The 27,018-nt window shown below is 43.8% G+C and overlaps 3 protein-coding genes across 3 annotated transcripts in view; 2 read left to right on the top strand and 1 right to left on the bottom strand.

Annotated features, from left to right (window-relative positions):
• The window catches only part of LOC135511343 (proteasome activator complex subunit 4B-like), a 97,554-nt gene extending 89,971 nt beyond the window's left edge, over positions 1-7,583 (top strand). The window contains 3 exon segments of the mRNA XM_064932888.1: positions 4,065-4,198; positions 4,790-4,931; positions 5,093-7,583. Coding sequence (XP_064788960.1) covers positions 4,065-4,198; positions 4,790-4,924 — 269 coding nt within the window. The 3' untranslated portion in view covers positions 4,925-4,931; positions 5,093-7,583.
• Positions 7,584-8,903: 1,320 nt separating this feature from the next.
• LOC135511862 (probable G-protein coupled receptor 75) lies at positions 8,904-13,282 on the top strand. The gene is made up of 5 exons (XM_064933356.1): positions 8,904-9,074; positions 9,861-10,132; positions 10,214-10,467; positions 11,069-11,451; positions 11,664-13,282. The coding sequence occupies exons 2-5, from the start codon at positions 10,059-10,061 to the stop codon at positions 12,624-12,626; spliced, it is 1,674 nt and encodes a 557-aa protein (XP_064789428.1). The 5' UTR covers positions 8,904-9,074; positions 9,861-10,058; the 3' UTR covers positions 12,627-13,282.
• Positions 13,283-13,760: 478 nt separating this feature from the next.
• On the bottom strand, positions 13,761-25,185 carry LOC135511863 (endoplasmic reticulum lectin 1-like). Its single transcript, XM_064933357.1, has 14 exons — positions 24,859-25,185; positions 24,469-24,573; positions 24,255-24,335; positions 23,173-23,250; positions 22,940-23,068; positions 22,506-22,729; positions 21,718-21,865; positions 19,395-19,559; positions 18,877-18,936; positions 18,601-18,725; positions 18,272-18,349; positions 15,951-16,026; positions 15,675-15,798; positions 13,761-15,596 (listed from the first exon to the last, which is right to left on the bottom strand). The coding sequence occupies exons 1-13, from the start codon at positions 24,997-24,999 to the stop codon at positions 15,727-15,729; spliced, it is 1,482 nt and encodes a 493-aa protein (XP_064789429.1). The 5' UTR covers positions 25,000-25,185; the 3' UTR covers positions 13,761-15,596; positions 15,675-15,726.
• Between the last annotated feature and the right edge of the window lie 1,833 nt (positions 25,186-27,018).

Consider the following 27,018-nt stretch of genomic DNA (forward strand, 5'->3'; position numbering starts at 1 on the left):
AGACTGCGTGGCAGGCGGATCACCTGTTACGGGAGTGCAGCAAGGAGCCAAGGTAAGTTGCTAGAAAGCATTAAACTTATCTTATCAAAAACAATCAATCTTAACATAATCACTAGTTATAACTACACGTATATATAACTATGATTGATGGTATTACTAGTTTATCTAGTGTATCCTGCGTTGCATATAATTGATGCGGTGCCTGTTAATTTATCTTTGAATCACAGCCTACGCCAAACGGGGATGATTTAACAGAAGCGCATTTGTGAAAAAAGCATTGTCGTTGCACAAATGTACCTAACCATAAACATCAATGCCTTTCTTAAAATCAATACGCAAGTATATATTTTTAAACCTGCATTAGTTAATATGCCTGCTGACATGAATTTATTTTAACTAGGTAAATTATGTCACTTCTCTTGCAACAGAGTCAGGGTATATGCAGCAGTTTGGGCCGCCTGGCTCGTTGCGAACTGTGTGAAGACCATTTCTTCCTAACAAAGGCTGTAATTAATTTGCCAGAATTGAACATAATTATGACATAACATTGAAGGATGTGAAATGTAACAAGAATATGTAGACTTAGGGATGCCATCCGTTCGATATAATATGGAACGGTTATGTATTTCACTGAAAGAATAAACGTTTTGTTTTTTCGAAATGATAGTTTCCGGATTTGACCATTTTAATGTCCAAAGGCTCGTATTTCTGTGTGGTATTATATTATGATTAAGTTTATGATTTGATAGATCAGTCTGACTGAGCGATGGTAGGCAGCAGCAGGCTCGTAGGCATTCATTCAAACAGCACTTTCCCGCGTTTGCCAGCAGCTCTTCGCTGTGCTTCAAGCAATTGCGCTGTTTATAACTTCAAGCCAATCAACTCCTGAGATTAGGCTGGCAATACGATAGTGCCTATAAGAACATCCAATAGTCAAAGGTTAATGAAATACAAATGGTATAGAACGAAATAGTCCTATAATTTCTATAATAACTAAAAACATAAAACTTCTTAACTGGGAATATTGAAGACTCATGTTAAAATGAACCACCAGCTTTCATATATTCTCATGTTCTGAGCAAGGAACTCAAACGTTAGTTTTCTTACATGGCACATATTGTACTTTTACTTCTCCAAACACTTTGTTTTTACATTATTTAAACTAAATTGAACATGTTTCATTATTTACCTGAGACTAAATTAATTTTATTGATGTACTATATTAAGTTAAAATAAGTATTCATTCAGTATTGTTGTAATTGTCATTAATACAAATATATATATATATAATAATTTGCTGATTTCTGTCTGTATCTTCTTTTTTGGTCCTCCAAAAATCGGTATCGGCGTTGAAAAATCATAATCGGTCGACCTCTAATGTTAATACTCTAGTCCACACTGCATACTGGCTCTGTTACTCTGTCCACACTGCATACTGGCTCTGTTACTCTGTCCACACTGCATACTGGCTCTGTTACTCTGTCCACACTGCATACTGGCTCTGTTACTCTGTCCACACTGCATACTGGCTCTGTTACTCTCTCCACACTGCATACTGGCTCTGTTACTCTCTCCACACTGCATACTGGCTCTGTTACTCTGTCCACACTGCATACTGGCTCTGTTACTCTGTCCACACTGCATACTGGCTCTGTTACTCTGTCCACACTACATACTGGCTCTGTTACTCTGTCCACACTGCATACTGGCTCTGTTACTCTGTCCACACTGCATACTGGCTCTGTTACTCTGTCCACACTACATACTGGCTCTGTTACTCTGTCCACACTACATACTGGCTCTGTTACTCTGTCCACACTACATACTGGCTCTGTTACTCTGTCCACACTACATACTGGCTCTGTTACTCTGTCCACACTCCATACTGACTCTGTTACTCTGTCCACACTGCATTCTGACTCTGTTACTCTGTCCACACTGCATTCTGGCTCTGTTACTCTGTCCACACTATATACTGGCTCTGTTACTCTGTCCACACTACATACTGGCTCTGTTACTCTGTCCACACTACATACTGGCTCTGTTACTCTATCCACACTACATACTGGCTCTGTTACTCTGTCCACACTACATACTGGCTCTGTTACTCTGCCCACACTACATACTGGCTCTGTTACTCTGTCCACACTACATACTGGCTCTGTTACTCTGTCCACACTACATACTGGCTCTGTTACTCTGTCCACACTACATACTGGCTCTGTTACTCTGTCCACACTACATACTGGCTCTGTCCACACTACATACTGGCTCTGTTCCTCTGTCCACACTACATACTGGCTCTGTCCACACTACATACTGGCTCTGTTACTCTGTCCACACTACATACTGGCTCTGTTACACTGTCCACACTACATACTGGCTCTGTTACTCTGTCCACACTGCATACTGGCTCTGTCCACACTACATACTGGCTCTGTTACTCTGTCCACACTACATACTGGCTCTGTTACTCTGTCCACACTACATACTGGCTCTGTTACTCTGTCCACACTGCATACTGGCTCTGTTACTCTGTCCACACTACATACTGGCTCTGTTACTCTGTCCACACTACATACTGGCTCTGTTACTCTGTCCACACTACATACTGGCTCTGTTACTCTGTCCACACTACATACTGGCTCTGTTACTCTGTCCACACTGCATACTGGCTCTGTTATTCTGTCCACACTGCATACTGGCTCTGTTACTCTGTCCACACTACATACTGGCTCTGTTACTCTGTCCACACTACATACTGGCTCTGTCCACACTACATACTGTTTCTGTTACTCGGTCCACACTAAATACCACTTAAAACGGCCACTAGATACACTACATGACCAAAAGTATGTGGACATGTGCTCGTCGAACATCTCATTCCAAAACCATGGGCATTAATATAGAGTTGGTCCCCCCTTTGCTACTATAACACCCTCCACTCTTCTGGGAAGGTTTTCCAATAGATGTTGGAACATTGCTGCTGGGACTTGCTTCCGTTCAGCTACGAGCATTAGTGAGGTCGCACTGTTGCGTGATTAGGCTTGGCTTGCAGTCGGCGTTCCAGTTCATCCCAAAGGTGTTCGATGGGGTTGAGGTCAGGGCTGTGCTGTGCTCAGGCCAGTCAAGTTCTTCCACACCGATCTCGACAAACCATTTCTGCATGGACTACACTTTGTGCACAGGGGCTGAAACAGGAAAGGGCCTAGCTCAAACTTTTGCCACAAAGTTATAATCACATATTTGTCTAGACTTTCATTGCATGCTGTAGCGTTAAGATTTCCCTTCCCTGGAACTAAGGAAAACATGAAACCATGAAAAACAGCCCCAGACCATTATTCCTCCTCCACCAAACTTTACAGTTGGCACTATGCATTGGGGCAGGTAGTGTTCTCCTGGCATCCATGCTTGTGTACTGCTGCTTTGCCATGGAAACCTATTTCATGAAGCCCCCGGCGAACAGTCCTTGTGCTGACGTTGCCTCCAGGCAGTTTGGAATGTATGGAGTATTGCAACTGGGGACAGACTTGTTATGCGCTCCTGCACTCGACGGTCCCGCTCTGCGTCCTAACATGACGTGGCTGAGCTGTTGTTGCTCCTAGACGTTTCCACTTCACAATAACAGCACTTACAGTTGACCAGGCAGTTCTAGCAGCGCAGAAATGTGACGAACTGACTTGTTGGAAAGGTGGCATCCTATGACGGTGGTGCCACGTTGAAAGTCACTGAGCTCTTCAGTAACGCCATTCTACTGCAATGTTTGTCTATGGAGATTGCATGGCTGTGCGCTCAATTTTATACACCTTTCAGCAACGGGTGAGGCTGAGATAGTCAAATCCACTAATTTGAAGTCCACATACTTTTGTATATTTAGTGCATCTTCATTTTAAGTGGCACACTAATGTGGGTATTAGAACATAGCTGTCTACATTCAACGGTCAATTGTTTACTTGGAACACAGTTGCCATGGTTGTGTTAGATAGGCTTCTAAAATGCATTTGTTTTGACCTTGCTGTACATGTTATAGCTCAGTTTTTCAATCCCCCCCCGTGTGTGTGTAGATCTAGTGAGGCGACATGCTGGAGTGTTAGGTCTGAGTGCCTGTATCCTGTCCAGCCCCTACGATGTTCCCAGCTGGATGCCCCAACTACTGATGAACCTGAGCGTCCACCTCAATGACACGCAGCCCATTGAGGTGAGGAGGACTAACACACACAGCTCAATGGCATGCTCTCTGTCACTCTCCCTCTCGCTCTCTGTCACTCTCCCTCTCCCTCTCTGTCACTCTCCCTCTCGCTCTCTGTCACTCTCCCTCTCTGTCACTCTCGCTCTCTGTCACTCTCCCTCTCGCTCTCTGTCACTCTCCCTCTCGCTCTCTGTCACTCTCCCTCTCGCTCTCTGTCACTCTCCCTCTCGCTCTCTGTCACTCTCCCTCTCGCTCTCTGTCACTCTCTGTCACTCTCCCTCTCGCTCTCTGTCACTCTCCCTCTCGCTCTCTGTCACTCTCCCTCTCGCTCTCTTTTGAACCTGAATCTCTCTCTCTCTCGCTCCTGAAACTCGCTCTCTCTCGCTCCTGAATCTCGCTGTCTCTCGCTCCTGAATCTCGCTGTCTCTCGCTCCTGAATCTCGCTCTCTCTCGCTCCTGAATCTCGCTCTCTCTCGCTCCTGAATCTCGCTGAATCTCGCTCTCTCTCGCTCCTGAATCTCTCTCGCTCCTGAATCTCGCACTCTCTCGCTCCTGAATCTCTCTTGCTCCTGAATATCTCTCTCTCTCTCTCTCCTGAAGATGTCTGTGAAGAAGACACTGTCTAACTTCCGGCGGACTCATCATGACAACTGGCAGGAACACAAACAGCAGTTCACTGACGACCAGCTGCTGGTTCTGACCGACCTGCTTGTCTCTCCCTGCTACTATGCCTAGATACCTGGTAGGACACACACTCCCATCCTAAAATGCTGACTCATTGTAGATCAATTCAAACGTATGCTTGGGTGGAAACCTCACCAACACAAGTTACAGTAGATTGTAAACTTCAAGGCACTTCCTCAAGGCACCAACCATTAATCACACCTTCCATTTGGTCTTTAGGGCCCTGGTACAACTTTCAGATGGAGATGTTTTCTTAAACGGAGGAACGACACCCTGAATGCCCTCTTTGAGCCACTCAACAGTTCCTCACTCTGTTATTAGTCTGGGAAAGCCTCAAACTGAACAGAACAGGGCCGTTTTCACAAAGCGTCTGGGTACAATTGCTGATTTAGGATCAGTTTTGCCTTTCAGAACGTATTGAATACCATTATATGGACATGGCGACCTGATCCTCGATCAGCAGCGCTACTCTGAGACGCTGTGTGACTTCCAGAACAGACGAGCCTGCATGAGGGGAGACTCACTTTCAGGTCCCTGCCCTCTGACCAGACCAACGGACGACGCCTGGGTCATTTTCACTAGGCACCAAACATAATGAAACGAGGAGGAACTACCTGGATGTTTCCTTAGAAAAAGGTTTTGCTACGTTGTGCCGTAACGAATACAACCCTGTACCCTGAGGACCTTGGGGAGGGGGGGAATATGCATACGTAATGGATGGATGGAATGGATGGAGTTGTGTGTTTGTTTTTAGCGCTCATTTATATTTCTACTATACTTAATATTTAAGGATAAACCATAGCATGGATGATTGATCTGCACTTTGTAATATTACTGTACAGTTGATTTCACTTGTTCTTCTCCTGTGTGTGTGTGCGTGCGTGCGTGCGTGCGTGTAATGCTTGATGAAGATACCTGCAGGTTTCCCTCTATCTCTGGTCCAAGTTGTAGAGCGTGTTCCCCCATTAGAGCACCACTACGCCTTAGGACCAGAGCTAGTTTCCCCCGTAATATTGCTCTCAGTACAACATCCCCTCAATGTTATCAACTCTGCACCAACTAACTATATTATCCCACTAGAGCAAGGCTCTCCAGCCCTGTTCCTGGGGAGCTGCCGTCCTGTACGTTTCACTATGACCCTAATCTAGCACACCTGATTCTAAAAACTATGTGGTTGATCAGCTGAATTAAGATAGTTACAACTGGGGTTGGAGTGAAAACCTACAGGAGGGTAGCTCCCCAGGAACAGGGTTGGATTGAAAACCTACAGGAGGGTAGCTCTCCAGGAATAGGGTTGGATTGAAAACCTACAGGAGGGTAGCTCTCCAGGAATAGGGTTGGATTGAAAACCTACAGGAGGGTAGCTCCCCAGGAACAGGGTTGGATTGAAAACCTACAGGAGGGTAGCTCTCCAGGAATAGGGTTGGATTGAAAACCTACAGGAGGGTAGCTATCCAGGAACAGGGTTGGAGTTAAAACCTACAGGAGGGTAGCTCTCCAGGAACAGGGTTGGAGTTAAAACCTACAGGAGGGTAGCTATCCAGGAACAGGGTTGGAGTTAAAACCTACAGGAGGGTAGCTCTCCAGGAAACAGGGTTGGAGTTAAAACCTACAGGAGGGTACTCTCCAGGAACAGGTTTGGAGTTAAAACCTACAGGAGGGTAGCTCTCCAGGAAACAGGGTTGGAGAGCCCTGCTCTCGAGGATAGGAACCATATGGTCCCAGGTCTCCAATGAAGTGTTCTTAGCCACAGTCTGTATGTGTTCAGATGATCGTTCATTATCATTAGATTAGGAGTGTTTCCCAAATGGACCCTTTTCCTTTTAGTGCACTACTTTTGACAAGGGCCCATAAGGCTCTGATCAAAAGTAGTGTACTATATAGGGAATAGAGTGTCATTTGGGACATAACTTAGATTTTAACCTGGCACACACATTTACATACTTGTTGTTTGTGTACTTTGTTTATCTCTGCTATATGCATATTTGATTATGTGTGTATACCATGTGTATGTAACATAAATGCACAAACAGGTTTATTTATTTGTTTGAAGTGCTGATTTTATTATTCTTAAGAGTTGCTGGTAATGAAAGCTTTTGGTTTGTGAGTAGATAGATTGTTCAGCTTGTTAGTGACGGAGCATTTGATGTAATCTGCTCTCGCTTGGGCAATGATGACTATGTAGCAGAGTGAGAGTGTGTGAGTGTGTGTTCATTCATTCGTTCCTCAAGGCTATGTGCAAGGTTTTCAGCTGATGGGTACAGTTTAATCATCATGGCATGTCTAAACCCCTCTCAAAACCCCAAGGGACTCATTTCCCAGACACAGATCAAGCCTGGTCCTGGACTAAAAACATGATATAATTGGAGTCTCCATTGAAACAAAGCTTTTTAGTCCAGGACCAGGCTTGATCTGTATCTGGGAAACGGGGCCCAAGGAATAGTCAAACATCCTGTCCACCACCTTAGCATCGCACCCCTTCCCCTCTACTCATCAATATAACATTGTTCTCCATTCTTTTTAAAAACCCTAGTGAGAGATTTATTTTTGGTTCAATATTTACTTTTCCATGAAGACTTGAAAATCTAGTCTCATTGGTTCAGTTTAGTACCTCACACCTGTTTAGTGTAGTGCCAAAACTGCACTGATTCTTTTTAGATGTACTGTTTTCTGAAGAAAATAAAGAAATTCATGGGTTGTTTGTAACAAACTTTTTGTGTGTGTCTTTGTGCTGGTTGGTTCTGGGATGGCTCCTATTCAGTGGTGTAAAGTATTTAAGTACAAATATTACTTAAGTAGTTTTTGGTGGTATCTGTATTTTACTTTACTATTTCTATTTTTGACAACTTTTACTTCACTACGTTCCTAGTGAAAATAATGTACATTTTACTCTGTACATGTTCAATGACACCCAATAGTACTGGTTACATTATGAATTCTTAACAGGACAGGAAAATGGACCAATTCACGCACTTATCAAGAGAACATCCCTACTGCCTCTGATCTGGTGGACTCACTAAACACAAATGCTTCCTTTGTAAATGTTGTCTGCGTGTTGGAGTGTGTCCCTGTCTAACACCAAATAAATCAAATGTATGGTTTGCTTAATTTAAGCAATTTGAAATGATTTTTACTTTTTATACGTAAGTATATGTTACACCAAATACTGTTAGACTTTTACTCAAGTAGTTTACTGGGCGACTTTTGAGTAATTTTCAATTAAGGAATCTACTTTTACTCAAATATGCCATTCGTGCTCCCGAGTGGCGCAGTGGTCTAAGTGCGTCTCAGTGCTAGAGGCGTCACTACAGGTTCGAATCCAGGCAGGTTCACAACCTGCCGTGATTGGGAGTTCCATAGGGTGGCGCTCAATTAGCCCAGCGTCGTCCGGGTTTGGCTGGTGTATGCTGTCCATTATAAATAAGAATTTGTTCTTAACCGATTTGCACTATTCCACCACTGCTCATATTGAAGTTAGTCACGGCGACATGTATCCTCTATAGGGCAGCCGTGGTACAGTTCCTATACCTTCAAATCAAGTACATGCATCTTTGATGTGCAGTGCTAATTGTCCAATATTAGATGGCAGTTTGACTGGTTTTACCGGAGCCTACCAGGTTGAGAGGGGACCTTAATCCATCGAGGGCTTGGAGTTGGGTCTCAATGTACAAAGATGCTGTACCCTACAAAGAGGGAATTCTAAAACGAGTTGGAACCCAATATTACCTAAATGTATTTCTAGGTAATGTTGCGGTTTATCGCCCATGAGAATGGATTCGTATCCTTTTGATTCCGTTAGAATGAGATGTTCAAGCTGGAGGTTGACAGCCCAAGGTGGTAACTGGCACACGCAAGCGCTGATGTTAAAGATGTACAAACATCAAATAGAAATAGTGACACGAATATATACACAGTTAATAACATACATGGAGTACCAGTACCGAAACAAATATGTGGTTAAATGACATGTAAAATACCTATCCAGGCCTGGTAAGATCTGGCATGCGTCAGCAACACTTAGGCAGGGGAACGCGCCCAGTACTGTATGTCATATCCCACGTCTTACCGATGTACTGCGCCCGGTCTTCGTCTTCTCCCGGATAAAACAAAAATGGATACATCACATCGACAATAAAATACACGCTCTTTTTGAATGATATATTGTGAATAAAAGTGCTTGTGGTTATAATGCATGCGGACGGTAAGTTGCCAATTCCGAATATGAAAATGTAACCTATGGGTTGTATAACAATGAGGCCTATGTCTATTTTCGCGTCTTTTTTTCTCTATTAGCGTTCACATCAATATGACAATGTCTTTATGATTTTCAAGTAAGCCGCAATATTATGTTGCATACAGAATATAAGTATCGTATTTTATTGCTTCTGATGATCTGTGAAGGAATACTTCGTTTTTTTTCTAATGCCTATAGCTGTGGTGGTGGTGGCTGGATGGAGAGCAACACCTTGAGTATTGTATTGGTTTTCATAACCATAATCAAATGACCATGATGACTCGACTATCATATTGAAATCGTTTTGCATCAGAGCATTCACACGCACATACAGATAAATGCAGATGCGGTAAGCCTGTATGTTTCACTAAGTAAATGTGATCATTTTAGAATTCCATGTACATTTTCATTATCGATAGTCCTACACAAAAGCTGCAGCTCCTATTATCGTCGTAAGCTCAACCACATTCTATCATTCTATCCAAATCTATTGTGTAAACATATTAAACATACATGTCAAACCCTCGACAATAATGATAGAAGGATTAGATTACTGTGTCGGCTACACATTTGATTTGTTTGCTCTTGCTTCAACCTAAGCCTATTTAGACTTCAGTGCTTGTCTGGCAGGAAGGGGAGGGCTTTTTCCATTGAAAGAGCAGAATTATTATCATTCACAATGGTCCTCATACATGTCTTTCATTGTAATAATATGGTGTTGTACTAAACTCAGATTCCTCTGTTTCTATGTAGAAATCTGGGGTCTTTCCCATGACCAAGGGGACCATGTCAATGGAGGAGACAGCAGATACCTTCACCATCCTGTTCAGTGAAATGATGTGAACACCTGTGAGGCTGTTCTCCAGTCTTTACTAACCCAATGGAGAAAGTCCATTAAAACAGCGTTTTAGTCCAGGACTAGGCTTAATCTGTGTCTGGGAAAGCAGCCCTATGTGTATGATGAATGTGACCAGTCTGCCGTCAGTCTGCCACCACCACACCTACAACAGCAGCCTGGGCCCGAGGTGCGTGGGTTGAAAAGGAAAAGACACATTTCTGTGGAATGTAAGGAATGTGTATCAGCCATCTTCTCTTCCTCCCTCTAGGTCCTCCTCCTCTTCCTCCCCTGGCTGGGCCCTGATCCACACGGCTACCCTCACTTCCTGCTCCCTCCTCCTCATCCTCATATTCTTTCTGGGTTCCTACGGCAACCTGGTGGTGTTCCTCTCCTTCTTCCACCCGGCCTTCCGCAAGTTCCGCACCAACTTCGACTTCATGATCCTGAACTTATCATTCTGTGATATGATTATATGTTGCGTCACTGCGCCGATGTTTGCATTGGTGCTTTTCCTGGACTCAGGTCAGTGGACTGTATATACCATAGAATACCGTTCTGGAACTTTGATCTCTATATTTACTTCCTTCTGTTCTTTACTTAGTTCTTGTCTCTTGCTTCAGCTAAGACACTGGGCCCTGTCTGTCCCCGATTAATAGATTTTTGTTTTGGGTGGCAGGTAGCCTAGTGGTTAGAGCGTTAGAGCATGTTCGAATCCTCGAGCCAACAAGGTGAAATCTGGTGATGTTCCCTTGAGCAAGGCACTTAGCCCTTATTGCTTCAGGATTGCAGTTGATAATAGCTTACCCTGGCCGTGACCTCACTCTCAGAGGCTATCTCGGGGAGCTGGTATATGCCAAAAAAAAACAATTTTCTAATTCACAAATAGGATGAATATAATCACCCACCTAATTATTATTATTGTTCTGTTGTGTGCCTATTTGAGTTCGCTTAGCTTAATAAACCAATAGAAAAGTCCCAAAACTGCAAACTGTTCCCATCTAGCACTCCAGGCAGACTCAACCAAATGATCCAAGTATTTGAAAGTATTTTTCCAAATATTTGAACCCCGGTCTGATTCTTGAAGGTTTGCAAAAGTCTAAAGAGTTAACTTTTTTTGTTCCAGGAGGGGGTGGCGTGTCAAAGACTTTTTGCTTCACCTTCCACCTGACCAGCTCTGCCTTCATCATCATGTCTCTGGAGACGGTAGCTGTGATCGCCCTCCATCGGCTCCGTATGGTCCTGGGTCAGCAGCCAAACCGCATGGCCTCGCTCCCCTGTACTCTGGCTCTCACCGCCCTCCTCTGGACCTCTAGCTTTACTATGGCTGCCCTGCTCACCCTGCGAGCCTACCCCATGAAGGAGGGACCCTGCCTGCCTCACTTTGGCCTAACGGGTGGGCCTGCAAGGGTGGTTCTATATGTCTACCTGGCAGACTTTGCATTCTGCGTGGCGGTGGTGTCTGTCTGCTACCTGATGATCGCTCAGACACTGAGGAAGAATGCACAGGTGAGAGAGAGGGAGGGATGGATTCATTGGATCGATAGATGGATGAATAACATTTGATTTTCGTGTCAAGTAAATCACATTAGCGACCCACCCCTTTAGTCACACTTAATTACTTATAACTTGCTATAAGCATGTATAAAGCAAAATAATGTTATAACTTATATCATGTTATGTCTCTCTATGCTAAGTGGTTGTTCCCATCCTGTCCCCAGGTGAGGAAATGCCGCGTCATCACTGTAGACGCCACACGCCCGCCGCTACCACAACCCCCTCCCCCCGGCTTAGAGAGCATGCAGTGTGCCGTCCAGGTTCCTTCACTCTACCGCAACCAGACCTACAACAAGCTCCAACACATTCAGACTCACTCCTACACTAACAGACCCACCAGCCAGGGTCTAGTACCCGGGGCTGCCCAGGGAGCTACCTGCTGCCAGCTCGTCTCTACCGTCAACCTGGCTACAGTTAAAGACTCCAAGGCTGTAGTAACCTGTGTGGTGATAGTATTCTCCGTCCTTCTCTGTTGTCTCCCCATGGGCGTCTCCTTAGCCCAGGACGTCCTCTCTCCAGAGAGCAGCTTCGCTCACTACCAGTTCGAACTGTGCGGTTTCGCGCTCATCTTCCTCAAGTCGTGCATCAACCCATTCGTGTACTCTCGCAACAGCGCCGGGCTTCGCCGGCGCGTCCTCTGCTGCCTCCAATGGGTGGCGCTGGTGTTCCTCTGCTGCAAGCACAAGACACGGCTCCATGCCATGGGTAAAGGCAGTCTCGAGGTCAACCGTAACAAGTCCTCGCACCACGAGACCAACTCTGCCTATGTCCTCTCACCCAAGCCACAAAGGAGACTGGTGGATCAAGCCTGTGGACCCAGTCACTCCCGGGACTGTGCCCCCAGTCCGAGAGCTACGGGCGGGCATGGTGGGCGTAAGCCCAGGCCCCCTAGCACCTCCACCCCCATCAACACCCGTATCGAGCCCTACTACAGTATCTACAACAGCAGCCCCTCTGCAGGACCCGGCTCCCCTACCAACAGTCTGCAGCCTGCTGCCAACTCCTCCTCCTCCCAGGCCTTTGGGTTCAACAAGTCCTACGTTGCCATGCACTATCACATCCACCAGGAGGTGCTGCAGGACGTTGAGAGCACCTCAGCCCATAAGATACCCATACCTTCAGTCTGACTAACCACCATGATTGATTGGATCCCTTCAGTCTAAACTGACGAATAACCTTGGCTTAGACCTGAAGACTTGTGTTGGCTCGCCAATCTAATGCCAATAGGCTTTAGTTCAGTGGGCTAACATAGTCTTGTGGTTCTGCCGGACTTTGAGAGCACCTCGGTGCATCAGATCTCCATACCTTCAGTTTAACTTACCACAATGATTTATACATGAATTGATTTGTTTATTGATCAGATACTGTACTTCGAGTGTAACCCTGCCACCATGCTGAAATTGGAGAGGGATTGGGCATATAGATCAGGGATGCTAAAAGTTACTATAATATTATATGATTATTACCACAAGACACCAGAGAGTAAACGGTACTAATTGTGTGAATATCATGTGATATTGAACTGTTAGAGGTAAAGAATAACCCCCATTGACTTTAGAATATTAAATGGAAGATCTTAGTCCAGAGGGAGAGAAACAGCACTGATCCCATATTGTTATTGATGTTACTGAAATAAGTGGAATCAATTTTTACACTGACATGACATTTTTCATATTGTACAATTTAGATGGTCTTTCTCGTCATAATAATACTGTATTTGTGAGTCTCATACATGTTCTATGATATCAGTAAATGTTTTGCAAGTGCAATGTGTCCAGTGAGCTCCTGGCAAAGAAAATATCTAAATTGAAGATCTATTGTAGATCCACAAAGGTAAACACCTCTTATGGAGTAAGAGACCTCTGGTGGTCAACTAATCAACCTGCAACTCACTGTCCAAGCTTTTGTCATGTCACACAGTGATGTCCAGTACAGATGCTCTCAACCCCCAGACGTTTCACCATGTTGTTGAGCTAACTCACCTGATTCACCTCGTCAACCAGTTCAATCAGGTGAGCGAGCTGTGGAATAGTTCAAATACATGGAATGTACGGGGTTGCTGAGAAGTTTGAGAACACCTGATCTATTGTATCACATTATCTACCCGTGATCAGACAGAAGTCACTTTTCATTTAGAGAAGAGCATCAGTTGGCCTTTTACTAAATGTGTCATGTTTGAGAGCTGAGGACCAATCAGGTTATCACATTGTGGCTCGCTATCCAAGACCATGGGGTATGACTAGAATTCATTTCAACCTAACTTTGTTCAGATAGTTTTATTTATTTTTTCAGTGTATTCCTCATTTAAAACACAGAACACACCAGATTTAGAAATCCACAGAAATGACATCTGATTTAGTGCATAACCAATGTTAATCATCAGCGCTCGTCAATAACATCCGGGATTGAAGTCACAGCACATCAGTTTATAAGATACTCTCAATCACCCCGTAACGTAACAACAACCAGGGTTGGGGTCAATTTCAGAAGTAAACTGAAATTCAAATCCTAATTGTCCTTACTGCTTTCGAATGAGGAAATAGAAATGACAGTTTCCTGAATTGACAAATGGATTTGACCCCAACCCTGACACCAAAGCCCCAGTCTTACTATGCCCAGATATTGTTTGTCCAAATATTTTAAAATTCAAATGGACTTTGTCGGAAGATACTGTATCTACAAACAAAAAAATGCGTATAAATTGTCAAGGACAAGCATGTAATCAAACTGAAATTAAAACCAAATAAATACAGTTAAAATGCTGAGGATAAAACCAACTACGTATAAAAACAGCAGAGAAAATGATTTTCTGTAGAGGTGCTGACTACCGGCGAACAAACTATCAGCTCTATAAATAGAGTCGCACACTATATAAACTCCCTGTCATTTATTGGGTAAATCACCATGTTTCGGCATCACTGTGCCTTCAGGGTAATGTCATGAATGCTTAAACCAGATTATGTAGACAAACAGTGGATTTAGTGCAACCAATGACAATAGTGAAGGGTGTGTCATAATTAAGTTAATTAGAATGAATTGAGTGAAACAATTAAAAAAATAAAAATGATAGCATATTGAATATATTAGGCTATTGTTATCATATGGAAACATAACTATTGTATATATTAGCACCAACATACATTGTTCAATTTCACATATATATTTGTTTCCTATTTCATAAAAAAAATGTGTTAATGTCATCTTTTGGTTCAACCATAATGCATAATCAACAGGGGGAACATATTGGGTGTACGCTGATAAGCTGTAGAAAGAATATATCCATTCACAAGACTTGTTCATAAAATGGGCCTGAGAACCAAGTCAATATTCAGACCATTAGGTCAATGTTTTTAGAGAGGATATCCAGTAGGCCTCCCTTTGTAGTAGTAGAATCTCAATGTTACCTCCCCTCCTCGGTAGAGCAACATGCTCAATGCCTGTCTATTTGAGAGGAGAGGTTGATTAGCTTCAACAAAGTGAGCTGCTACTGGATAGTCAATGTTATTTAACAGTTTCACTCAATTATTAAGTTAATTAGAATGAATTATGACACACTCCTCACTAATGTCATTGGTTGCGCTAATTGCACTGTTGTCTATATAACCTTGTTTTAGTAATCATGACATTACCCTGAAGAGATACCCGAAATGTTGGTGATTTACCCAATAACTTACTGGGAGTTTATATATAGAGTGTTCAACTACAACATGGAAGCTGGTTATCCTGATGATGCTGTTTGAATGATTGGTTGTTCTGTCCAGGCATCCTGGCCAGAGAACACTAGAACTAACCTGCCCTAAGAGGAAGATCTGAAGTCCAGTCCAGAGCCTTGTGAACAGGGTCCCATTTTCAACTCAGATCAAATGTAAGGTTTATCATAAGGTGTTTGATGCAACATGGAGTTGGTTCAGTACATAGGAGGTTTAAGCCAGGGTGGAAGAGGGGGTTGTGGCCCTGGGTTCCAAGGGCCGTTCCAGGATCAACACGCTCCTCTCCCAGTCCATGTCAGTCTGGACCTTCTGAGCAGTGCCATGGGCCTTGGTTCATCCAGTCTACCATTTCAGGACATCTTTGCCTAAATCCCTGTCCTTTATTTTCTAGAACAAAGAACATGTTTTACTAGATGTGCACATCATTTTCTCAATTTAAATGTAGTAAAAAGTCTTCATTTTTACTTCTGCTCATCCCTCCTTTTCGCCGTCTCTTCAGCCTCCTCGGTCTGTGCTGTTAGCTGGAGATGGATAGAAGGCCTTTCTCATCAGCTGTGTCCAGGATCTGGCATATAACTGGAGACTCGACCTAATGGGAGAAAAAAATAACCTGATCATGTTTATTTGCCATGTGTAGAGAATACACTGGAAACCTGACTCGCCCAACCACTTGCGGTAAAAACAGGAAGAATGGGTTTAACCATAACATGGTGCCACAGTGATGTGTGTGTGCATTCTTACCCCAAGGACGTACTGGCAGGTCTGAGGCTCCAGCATGTACACAGTGACGGCATGGGGAGACTCAGACTCCTTACACCTGAGACACAGGACGGGCTTCAATCAGAGACCGGCTGTGTATTCAGTGACATGAAACGTTCTGAACGAGAATGCCAAGTGTGCAGAGCTGTCATCTAGGCAGAGGGAATCTCAAAGTAGAAGAATCTCAAAGTAATTTGGATTTGTTTCAACACTTTTTTGGTTACTACATGATTCCATGTGTGTTATTTAATAGTTGATGTCTTCACTATTATTTTACAATGTACAAAATAGTAAAAAATAAAGAAAAACCCTTGAATGAGTAGGCGTGCCCAAAATGGTACTGTATATTATATTAAGAGACCCTACTAGACCACACCAATGATGACTCACGATATACAGTACCAGTCAAAAGTTTGGACACCTAATTCAAGTGTTTGAATTTTTTCTACATTTTAGAATAATAGTGTAGACATCAAAACTATGGAAACACATATGGAATCATGTAAACTCAGCAAAAAAAGAAACGTCCCTTTCTTTAAAAAATAATTTGTAAAAATCCAAATAACTTCACAGATCTTCATTGTAAAGGGTTTAAACACTGTTTCCCATGCTTGTTCAATGAACCATAAACAATTAATGAACATGCACCCGTGGAACGGTCATTAAGACACTAACAGCTTACAGACGGTAGGCAATTAAGGTCACAGTTATGAAAACAGGACACTATAAAGAGGCCTTTCTATGGACTCTAATAAATTGCAATGTCTGTACTGTGAGACGCCTAAGACAGCGCTACAGGGAGACAGGACAATTGATCGTCCTCGCAGTGGCAGACCACGTGTAACAACACCTGCACAGGTTTGGTACATCCGAACATCACACCAGCGGGACAGGTACAGGATGGCAACAACAACTGCCCGAGTTGCAGCAGGAACGCACAATCAGTGCTCAGACTGTCGGCAATGGGCTTATAGACCTGTTGTCTGATGAGGACCTGCCTTACATCACCGTTTCAGGTAGCCTTCCACAAACTTCCCACAATAGGTTGGGTGAATTTTGGCCCATTCCTTCTGACAGAGCTGGGATAACCGAGTCAGGTTTGTAGGCCCCCTTGCTCGCACACTTTTATAGTTCTGCACACAAGTCTTCCATAGGATTGAGGTCAGGGCTTTGTGATGGCCACTCCAAAACCTTGACTTTGTTGTCCTTAAGCCATTTTTCCACAACTTTGGAAGTCATTGTCCATTTGCAACGAAGCTTTAACTTCCTGACTGATGTCTTGAGATGTTACTTCAATATATCTACATAATTTTCCTCTCTCATGATGCCATCTATTCCCTCCAGACATAACGATGGTCATTATGGCCAAATAGTTATATTTTTGTTTCATCAGACCAGAGGACATTTCTCCAAAAAGTACGATCTTTGTCCCCATGTGCAGTTGCAAATCGTAGTCTGGCTTTATGACGGTTTTGGAGCAGTGGCTTCTTCCTTGCTGAGCGGCCTTTCAGGTTATGTTGATATAGGACTCGTTTTACTGTGGATATAGATACTTTGTACCGGTTTCCTCCAGCATCTTCACAAGGTCCTTTGCTGTTGTTCTGGGATTGATTTGCATTTTTCGCACCAAAGTACGTTCATCTTTAGGAGACAGAACGCGTCTCCTTCCTGAGCAGTATGATGGCTGTGTGGTCCCATGGTGTGTATACTTGCGTACTATTGTTTGTACAGATGATTGTGGTACCTTCAGTCGTTTGAAAATTGCTCCCAAGGATGAACCAGACTTGTGGAGGTATACATTTTTTTTTCTGAGGTCTTGGTTGATATATATTTTTTTCCCATGATGTCAAGCAAAGAGGCACTGCGTTTGAACGTAGGCCTTGAAATGCATCGAAAGGTACACCTCCAATTGACTCAAATTATGTCAATCAGCCTATCAGAAGCTTCTAAAGCCATGACATAATTTTCTGTAATTTTCCAAGCTGTTTAAAGGCACAGTCAACTTATTGTATGTAAACTTCTGACCCACTGGAATTGTGAAACAGTGAATTATAAGTGAAATAAACTGTCTATAAACAATTGTTGGAAAAATTACTTGTGTCATGCACAAAGTAGATGTCCTAACCGACTTGCCAAAACTATAGTTTGTTAACAAGAAATGTGTGGAGTGGTTGAAAAACAAGTTTTAATGACTCCAACCTAAGTGTATGTAAACTTCCGACTTCAACTGTATATAAGAATATTAAGAGACCCTACTTGAGCTTCCGACTTCAACTGTATATAAGAATATTAAGAGACCCTACTTGAGCTTGACGATGACCTGTCTGGGTTTCCCCGTCAGGTCACACACGTCCCCATGGCCGTAGAAGAGAGATACCAGTCTGGGGAGGAAGTACAACAACCATGAAGTCCTTATCCTCACAATCAATCAATGTGTTGTCATTAGAAAATCAGGTTTCCTGGACCCTGAAGAATCCTATTCCTGGACTAAAACGCCCTTTCAATTCATATTCTCCATTGAGTTTATCATTGTCCAGGACACCAGCCCCTAATGCCCCAATATTGATTAACATTGTGCTGATCAATGAAATCTTTAAAAAAAATAAACGTCTTGTACAGCTGACGGACGTACTTTACTTTCTGGACCCCGTCGTCTTTGAACTGGTAGGATCGGGCCACGTTCTTCTGAGCCCACTGCAGATGTTCCTCAGCGTTCCAACTGCCCACTACCACAATGTTCTTCCCCTGCTCCTTATCCTGGGAGAGAATCAATTCATCATCCTATATTAGATACAAGCAAAAAATACGAGGCACCCAGCCAGCCAAAACTGTAACATCTTTCAGTCTACAGGAAATATTGTGCTTCAGCATTTCAACGTTACTGGGCTACTAAGTAAATAACCCTTACCTCATGGTACTGATGTACATGCTTCCCATAGCAGAACTCATACTTCCACCATCCCACTCCCTGCAACACACGTTCTAGACATCAGAGGCTACAGTATGAAGAGTTGTGGGAGTTGAATTTACCACAATCAAGATGTAGAAACATCTCAAGGATGATCAATGGAAACAGGATGCAGCTGAGCTCAATTGAGTCTTATAGCAAAGGGCTGAATACTTATGTAAATAAGGTACGCGTTTGTTTTATAAATGTTGTCACATTTCTTAGAAACATTTTTCACTTTGTCATTATGGGGTATTGTGTGTAGATTGCTGAGGGTTTTTATTATATTTAATACACTTTTGAATAAGGCTGTAACGTAACAAAATGTGGAAAAAGTCAAGGGGTCTAAATACTTTGAAGGCACTACATATTACATTGAATTAACAACAGCAGCCAATGAGCAGTAGCCAATATGTGGCTGAAGACAATGAGCAGGTGTCACTTTCAACAGCCAGCCTATCAGCAGGCCTCATACTAACCCCATGGAGACAGTAGGAGCCACTCAGGAACTCTTTGATCAGCTGCTCGTCTGTCAGACGGGAAATGTGGGTGGTTCCCACAGTAACCTGGGTCTGCCCACCCACCACCAGGGGCTTATGGGTAGAGGAGAAGGCCTCCTCTCTCATGGGGGACGTACTCTCCTCCTGGAGGACAAGAGAGGGGAGGTGTTTAGTTAGAAGACATTAAACAAACAGACAGCTTCTAAACCTGGGTTGTGTTCAGTACAGACAAAACAGTTTTCAAATAGTGGGAATAGCTACCTACCCGAACTTGTCCAACAGGAAAACACATTTTCGTTCTTCTGATCATGACCCTGTATTGCCCCATCAGTGGTGTAAAGTATTTAAGTAAACATATTTTAATGTACTACTTAAGTAGTTTTTTGGGGTATCTGTGTATTTTTGACTACTTTTACTTCACTACATTCCTAAATAAAATGATGTACTTTACTCCATACATTTTCCCTGACATCCAAAAGATCTCATTACATTTAGAATGCTTACAGGACAGAAAAGGTCATGCTTTGTTTCTGAGTGTTGGAGTTTGCCCCTGGCTATCTGTATGGGTTTTCTTTTTACATGATAAACTAGGCCACCTGATATGCTTAATATAAGGAATTTGAAACGATTTATACTTTTTAGTTTTGATACTGAAGTATATTTCAAAACAAATACTTTTTGACTTTTACTCAAGTAGTATTTTACTGGGTGTCTTTTACTTTTATTTGAGTAATTTCTATTAAGGTATCTTTACTTTTACTCACGTATGACAATTGGGTAATTTTTTCACCAATGTTCCCCACTACCATCACCTCTTATCTTCAACAGTCCCTTCTCTCCTGTCTTCTTTCTCACTCTCCCCTCTCTTTCTCCTCCCCTAGTCTCTCTCCTTCCCCCCCTCCTCCTTTCTCACTCTCCCCTCTCTCCTTCCCCCCTCCTCCTTTCTCACTCTCCCCTCTCTCCTTCCCCCTCCTCCTTTCTCACTCTCCCCTCTCTTTCTCCTCCCCTAGTCTCTCTCCTTCCCCTCTCCTCCTTTCTCACTCTCCCCTTCCTCTCTCCCCTCACCTAGTCCCCCCCTCCCCTCCTCCTTTCTCACTCTCCCCTCTCTTTCTCCTTCCCCCCCCTCCTTTCTCTCTCCTCACCTAGTCCCCCCTTCTCACTCTCCCCTTCCTCTCTCCCCTCTCTCTTTCTCCTCCCCTAGTCTCTCTCCTTCCCCTCTCCTCCTTTCTCACTCTCCCCTCTCTCTTTCTCCTCCCCCCTCCTTTCTCTCTCCTCACCTAGTCCCCCCTTCTCACTCTCCCCTTCCTCTCCCCCTCTCTCTTTCTCCTCCCCTAGTCTCTCTCCTTCCCACCTCCTCCTTTCTCTCTCCTCACCTAGTCCCCCCCTTCTCACTCTCCCCTTCCTCTCTCCCTTCTCTCTTTCTCCTCACCTAGCTCTCTTTCTCCTCACCTAGTCCCCCCTCCCCTCCTCCTTTCTCACTCTCCCCTCTCTCTTTCTCCTCCCCTAGTCTCTCTCCTTCCCCCTCCCTCCTTTCTCTCTCCTCACCTAGTCCCCCCCTTCTCACTCTCCCCTTCCTCTCTCCCCTCTCTTTCTCCTCCCCTAGTCTCTCTCCTTCCCCCCTCCTCCTTTCTCTCTCCTCACCTAGTCCCCCCTTCCTCTCTCCCCCTCTCTCTTTCTCCTCCCCTAGTCTCTCTCCTTCCCCCTCCTCCTTTCTCTCTCCTCACCTAGTCCCCCCCCTTCTCACTCTCCCCTTCCTCTCTCCCCTCTCTCTTTCTCCTCCCCTAGTCTCTCTCCTTCCCCCTCCTCCTTTCTCTCTCCTCACCTAGTCCCCCCTTCTCACTCTCCCCTTCCTTTCTCACTCTCCCTTCCTCTCTCCCCTCTCTCTTTCTCCTCCCCTAGTCTCTCTCCTTCCCCCTCCTCCTTTCTCACTCTCCCCTCTCTCTTTCTCCTTCCCCCCCCTCCTTTCTCTCTCCTCACCTAGTCCCCCCCTTCTCACTCTCCCCTTCCTCTCTCCCCTCTCTCTTTCTCCTCCCCTAGTCTCTCTCCTTCCCCCCTCCTCCTTTCTCTCTCCTCACCTAGTCCCCCCCCTTCTCACTCTCCCCTTCCTCTCTCCCCTCTCCCTCCCCTAGTCTCTCTCCTTCCCCCCCTCCTTTTCTCTCTCCTCACCTAGTCCCCCCTTCTCACTCTCCCCTTCCTCTCTCCCCTCTCTCTTTCTCCTCCCCTAGTCTCTCTCCTTCCCCCCCTCCTCCTTTCTCTCTCTTTCTCCACACCTAGTCCCCCCCCTCCCCTCCTCCTTTCTCACTTCTCTTTCCGGGGCAGCAGCAGCGACAGTGAAGGGAGGTTTCAGCAGCTCCTCCTGCTCCCGGTCCATCTGAGAGAGACTATGAGGCCGCAGGGGAGAACCAGACATGGCCTGGCAGAAGATGGCATTCACTGGGGACGACTTGTACCTAACAGACCACGGGATAAAGATATAAGCCTCCATATCATTTCAAACAAGGTAGTCCCCTTTACTTATAGTTGAGAAATATATCATGAGGGGAACTGGTTGGGTTTGGGATGCAGTTTACAGTAGACCTGCTGGTACCTGTAATTTTATTTAACCCTTACTTTACCAGGTAAGTTGACTGAGAACACATTCTAATTGACAGCAACAACCTGGGGAATAGTTACGTGGGAGAAGGGGGATGAATGAGCCAATTGTAAACTGGGGATGATTAGGTGGCCATGATAGTATGAGGGCCAGACTGGGAATTTAGCCAGGACACCAGGGTTAACACCTCTACTCTTACAATAAGTGCCACTGGATCTTTAGTGACCACAGAGAGTCAGGACACCCGTTTAATGTCCCATCCAAAAGATGGCACCCTACACAAGGCAATGTCCCCAATCACTGCCCTGGGGCATTGGGATTTTTCTTTAGACAAGAAAAAAGAGTGCCTCCTACTGGCCCTCCAACACCACTTCCAGCAGCATCTGGTCTCCCATCCAGGGACTGACCATGCTTAGCTTCAGTGGCAAGCCAGCAGTGGGGTGAAGGGTGGTATGCTGTTGTATTTTGGTTGTGTACCTCATTCTCTCTCTCCCCACCTGTATTTGGGGTGTGCACAGATCAGAGGGGTCAGCACCACTACTTCGTACTCGCAGGTAGTGACCTCAGCGATAGAGAGGATCTCGTGCTTGGCTTCAGGGTGGCAGACATACAGCACATTGGTGGAGCGAGGCGTGTTCTGTTTCAGGACACACGCCGTCCCATGGGCCATCAACACCGGGTAGTATGGAGTCAGCTGGCCCTCCACGTTCTTAGTGGGAACCTAGAAACATTTATATTTTCATCGCTTGGCAGAGACAATCGGCACATTCAACTTAGGTAGATAAACTAATCACAGCAAGTAAAACCTTCAAAATAGCAACCCATGATTAGAGAGAGAAACAAAACGAGAAAAGACAAAGTTCAAAGAAGTCTTACGAAGTGTTTTTTAAAATGTATTTATGTGTATGAGTCAAAATGTTTAACAACCAACCTCTTTCTCAGCTTCTGGCGTGGGATCCATCTCCTCAACTTTCTCTACCTCTGCAATTTCTGTTCCTGAAGTGGCTGAAGACTCGGTCGTCTTGGTCATGCTTCCCAAGACGTACTCCTGAACTTTGATCTGCCAGATCAACACGAAAATCATTTTTTCTTATTTATTGCAACATACTTGATGGTAGACATTATAATGATGCCAATTTTGAAGTAACATAATTTCCCACTGACCTGTCCCGTCTCCTTCTCCTCATGGTATTGTCTCACATGTTTCCCATGACACACCTCATACGTCCAGTATGACTCAATCTATTAATTAACACCACAACAAATGCCAGAAGAGAACGTGGTTAGCCTATCCATAGAAAGTGACAGCACAGTACATGACATACACTACCGTTCAAAAGTTTGGGGTCACTTAGAAATGTCCTTGTTTTTTACTGAAAATACATTTTTTTCTATTAAAATAACATCAAATTGATCAGAAATACTGTGTGGACATTGTTAATGTTGTAAATGACTATTGTAGCTGGAAACGGCAGATTGTTTATGGATTATCTACAGGAGTGATGGTTGCTGATAAGGGCCTCTGTACACCTATGTAGATATTCCATAAAATAAATCTGCCGTTTCCAGCTACAATAGTCATTAACAATGTCTACACTGTATTTCTTATCAATTTGATGTTATTTTAATGGACCAAAAATTTCTTTCAAAAACAAGGACATTTCTAAGTGACCGAAACTTTGAAAGGTAGTATTTATTTGTATGTTTTATATATCCCCATTAGCTGCTGCCAAAGCAGGAGCTACTCTTCCTGGGGTCCAGCAAAATTAAGGTGATTTATACAACTTTAAAACATTACAATACATTCACAGATTTCACAACACATTGTGTCCCCTGAGGCCCCTACTCCACCGCGTTACTAAATCCATGTGTATGTTATTGTATGTGTGTGTGTCAATACTTGTGTTGCTTCACAGTCCCACAAGGTGTTTATCTGTTGTTTTTTTAAATCAAATTTTACTGCTTGCATCAGTTACTTGAAGTGGAATAGAGTTCCATGTAGTCATGGCTCTATGTAGTACTATGTGCCTTCCGTAGTCTTATGGGCTTGGGGATTGTGAAGAGACCTCTTGTGGCATGACTTGTGGGCTATGTATAGGTGTCTGAGCTGTGTGCCAGTAGTTTAGACAGTGTACATCTATAGCATGTGATCCCTAGGGGGGGGGGGGCATGACATTAGTGTTGCAGTGGTACTCAATATAGCCTATATTTAGACAGAAGTCGAAGTGAAACGGTTCAGTTCTCACTCTGTAGGAGCAGCTGCTCTCTTTAAACAGTGGGTCCAGCAGATCACCTGGAGTGGGACCAGCGTACACCTTGTCATCATCCTGAGAGAGAGGGGCGAGAAGAGAGGGAGGGGCAACAGGCAGAAAGACAAACAGACACAGAGGGAGACAGGAGGATAAGTGAGAAGCAATATTGTTGTAAAGAGTGAAACTGAAAATGATTACTCGAACTCACACCATCTCCATTTGACAAGGAAGGCAGGAGACATTTGTATTTCTCCTTCTCTGTTGTTGTCATGATGACAAAGTCATCTTCTTTGTAAAAGGCACCTGAGGTTGGCTATGGAAGGACAGATTTAGGGTCAGATGTTGTGTAAGTGCTCTACTTTGCAGCAGTCATAACAGGCAAACTATGCAGTCAGTTTCTGCGTTGGCAGTCATATGACAACAGCCTTAACAAGGAATACCAGCTTGCTAGGCTTAAGCTTAACATACTTTATCACCATTTAAAATTAGCTAGCTAACGTTCGCTTTTCAATTACATGATAAATAACCAGCCATGATTGAACGTTAACTATGACAAAAACTATATTTATTCTCTATCACACAACCGCACAACACTCACCAGGGTGAATTCGGCCCCGGGCCAGTTAATTTTGAATGGGATTTCATCAGTAAACGAAGGAGATCCACCTCTGTTAGCCGACACACCACAATACACCTCCAACAAACCCCCAAACAACACGAACAGCCGAGTCCCGTCCATTACCTCTGCAAGGCTCGATCGCTCACTACCTTCTACGGTGCCTGCCAAGGCATGAGATAGCTAACCTGAGTTAAAACCGGGTTAGCTTTGGAGTTATCGTAAAATTATGAATCCATCTGGCTGTCTCTCTTTCATTTGTCAACACAACGAACAGGAAGTATCCAGTCGTTTGCCACGTCTATTTCCGGTACAGCCGGTTTAGACAGCTTTGGGACACACAACATCGGCAGTCTGTATTGGTTGGACTCCCTGAGTTGTGAATTGTTCTTGTGGGTGGCGACGGAAAACAACTCCACCACAATATACCCGGCTTCACCAAAAAAGACGTTTCCTGCCAACAAAAGCATATGTATAATCTTTAGGAACTCTACTTACCAGAAACCAACCTTACTAAAGCACACTGTTCGGGTCATTATGTGCTGGCCTACTCACAGGGATCCTAAATCCTCACCCTTTGCCCAATGCCCACCCTCCCCTACTTTCCTCAGGGTCTCAGGTGGTAGTTGTAATACTGTTGTACCCTGTATATAGCCTCGGTATTGTTATTTTACTTTTTATTTAAAAAGTACTTTAGTTTATTTCGTAAATATTTCCTTAACTCTATTTTGTGAACTGCATTGTTGACCCTTTTTTTGATACCATTTGAAAGGAAACACTTTGAAGTTTGAGGAAATGTTAATTTAATGTAGGAGAATATAACACATTAGACCTGGTAAAAGATAATACAAAGAACAAACCAAACGCTTTCTTGTATTTTTTTTGTACCATCATCTTTGAAATGCAAGAGAAATGCCAATATATAATTTAGGAATCTAAGCTCAATTTAGATTTTGGACACTAGATGGTATCAGTGTATGTGCAAAGTTTTGGACTGATTCAATGAACCATTGTATTTCTGTTCAAAATGTTGTAGCAAGACTGACCAAATGTGCCTAATTGGTTTATTAATACATTTTCAAGTTCATAACTGTGCACTCTCATCAAACAATAGCATGGTATTCTTAAACTATACTATACTACTGTAAATTGGACAGTGCAGTTAGATTAACAATAATTTAAGCTTTCAGCCAATAACAGATATGTCTATGTCCTGGGAAATGTTCTTGTTACTTACAACCTCATGCTAATCACATTAGCCTACTTTTGCTCAACTGTCCCGTGGGGGACCCACCGATCCAGTACAGGTTTTAAGGGCCTGAGGTTTGTAGTTTTTCAATGCTTTGCCTACCGAGTACACATTGAGATATGGATGAAGTTGCACTTCCTAGGGCTTCCACTAGCTTGGATCGAGGGCTGAGGTTTTTGCCTGCCATATGAGTTCTGTTATACTCACAGATATCATTCAAACAGTTTTAGAAACTTCAATCTTCTCAATTTCCATCAACAACATAGCTCAGGCAGTAGGAAGCTCTCTCATCCATTTATATGTAGATGATTGTCCATGCAGGGTGTAGCTGGTGCATGGAAGTCAGGCGCAGGAGTGCAGAGATGAGTGAACACGAAGCACTTTACTGAGGCATTTGTAAGAACAGAACGCAACAGCATCACATAAAAAACAAATGCCCAAAACAAGTAAGGCAGCACAAAGTACGACAAACCAAGTACAATGTACCGGCTGCCATAAATCACGGGTACACATAAAACCCGTTGCTAATCAGCCGGAAGCGTGCCAACCTCGACAATAAACAGTACCCCACACAGACATGGAGCGAACAGAGGGCTAAATACACATAGCAATTATGAGGAAACAAGGTGTGCAGGAAAACAAGACAAAACAAATGGAAAATGAAAGGTGGAGCGGCGATGGCTAGAAGACCGGTGACGTCGACCGCAGAACACCGCCCAAACAAGGAGAGGGACCGACTTCAGCGGAAGTCGTGACAATGATACTGTCTTATATTCAGCTGGCCCCTCCCCATATTCTGTGTTAAATGCTCTACAACAAAGCTTTCTTAGTGTCCAGCAAGCTTTCTCTATCCTTAACCTTGTTCTGAACACCTCCAAAACAAAGTTCATGTG

The sequence above is a fragment of the Oncorhynchus masou genome, chromosome 24 (genome assembly GCF_036934945.1).
Source record: "Oncorhynchus masou masou isolate Uvic2021 chromosome 24, UVic_Omas_1.1, whole genome shotgun sequence".
In the NCBI taxonomy this organism is placed as follows: domain Eukaryota; kingdom Metazoa; phylum Chordata; class Actinopteri; order Salmoniformes; family Salmonidae; genus Oncorhynchus; species Oncorhynchus masou.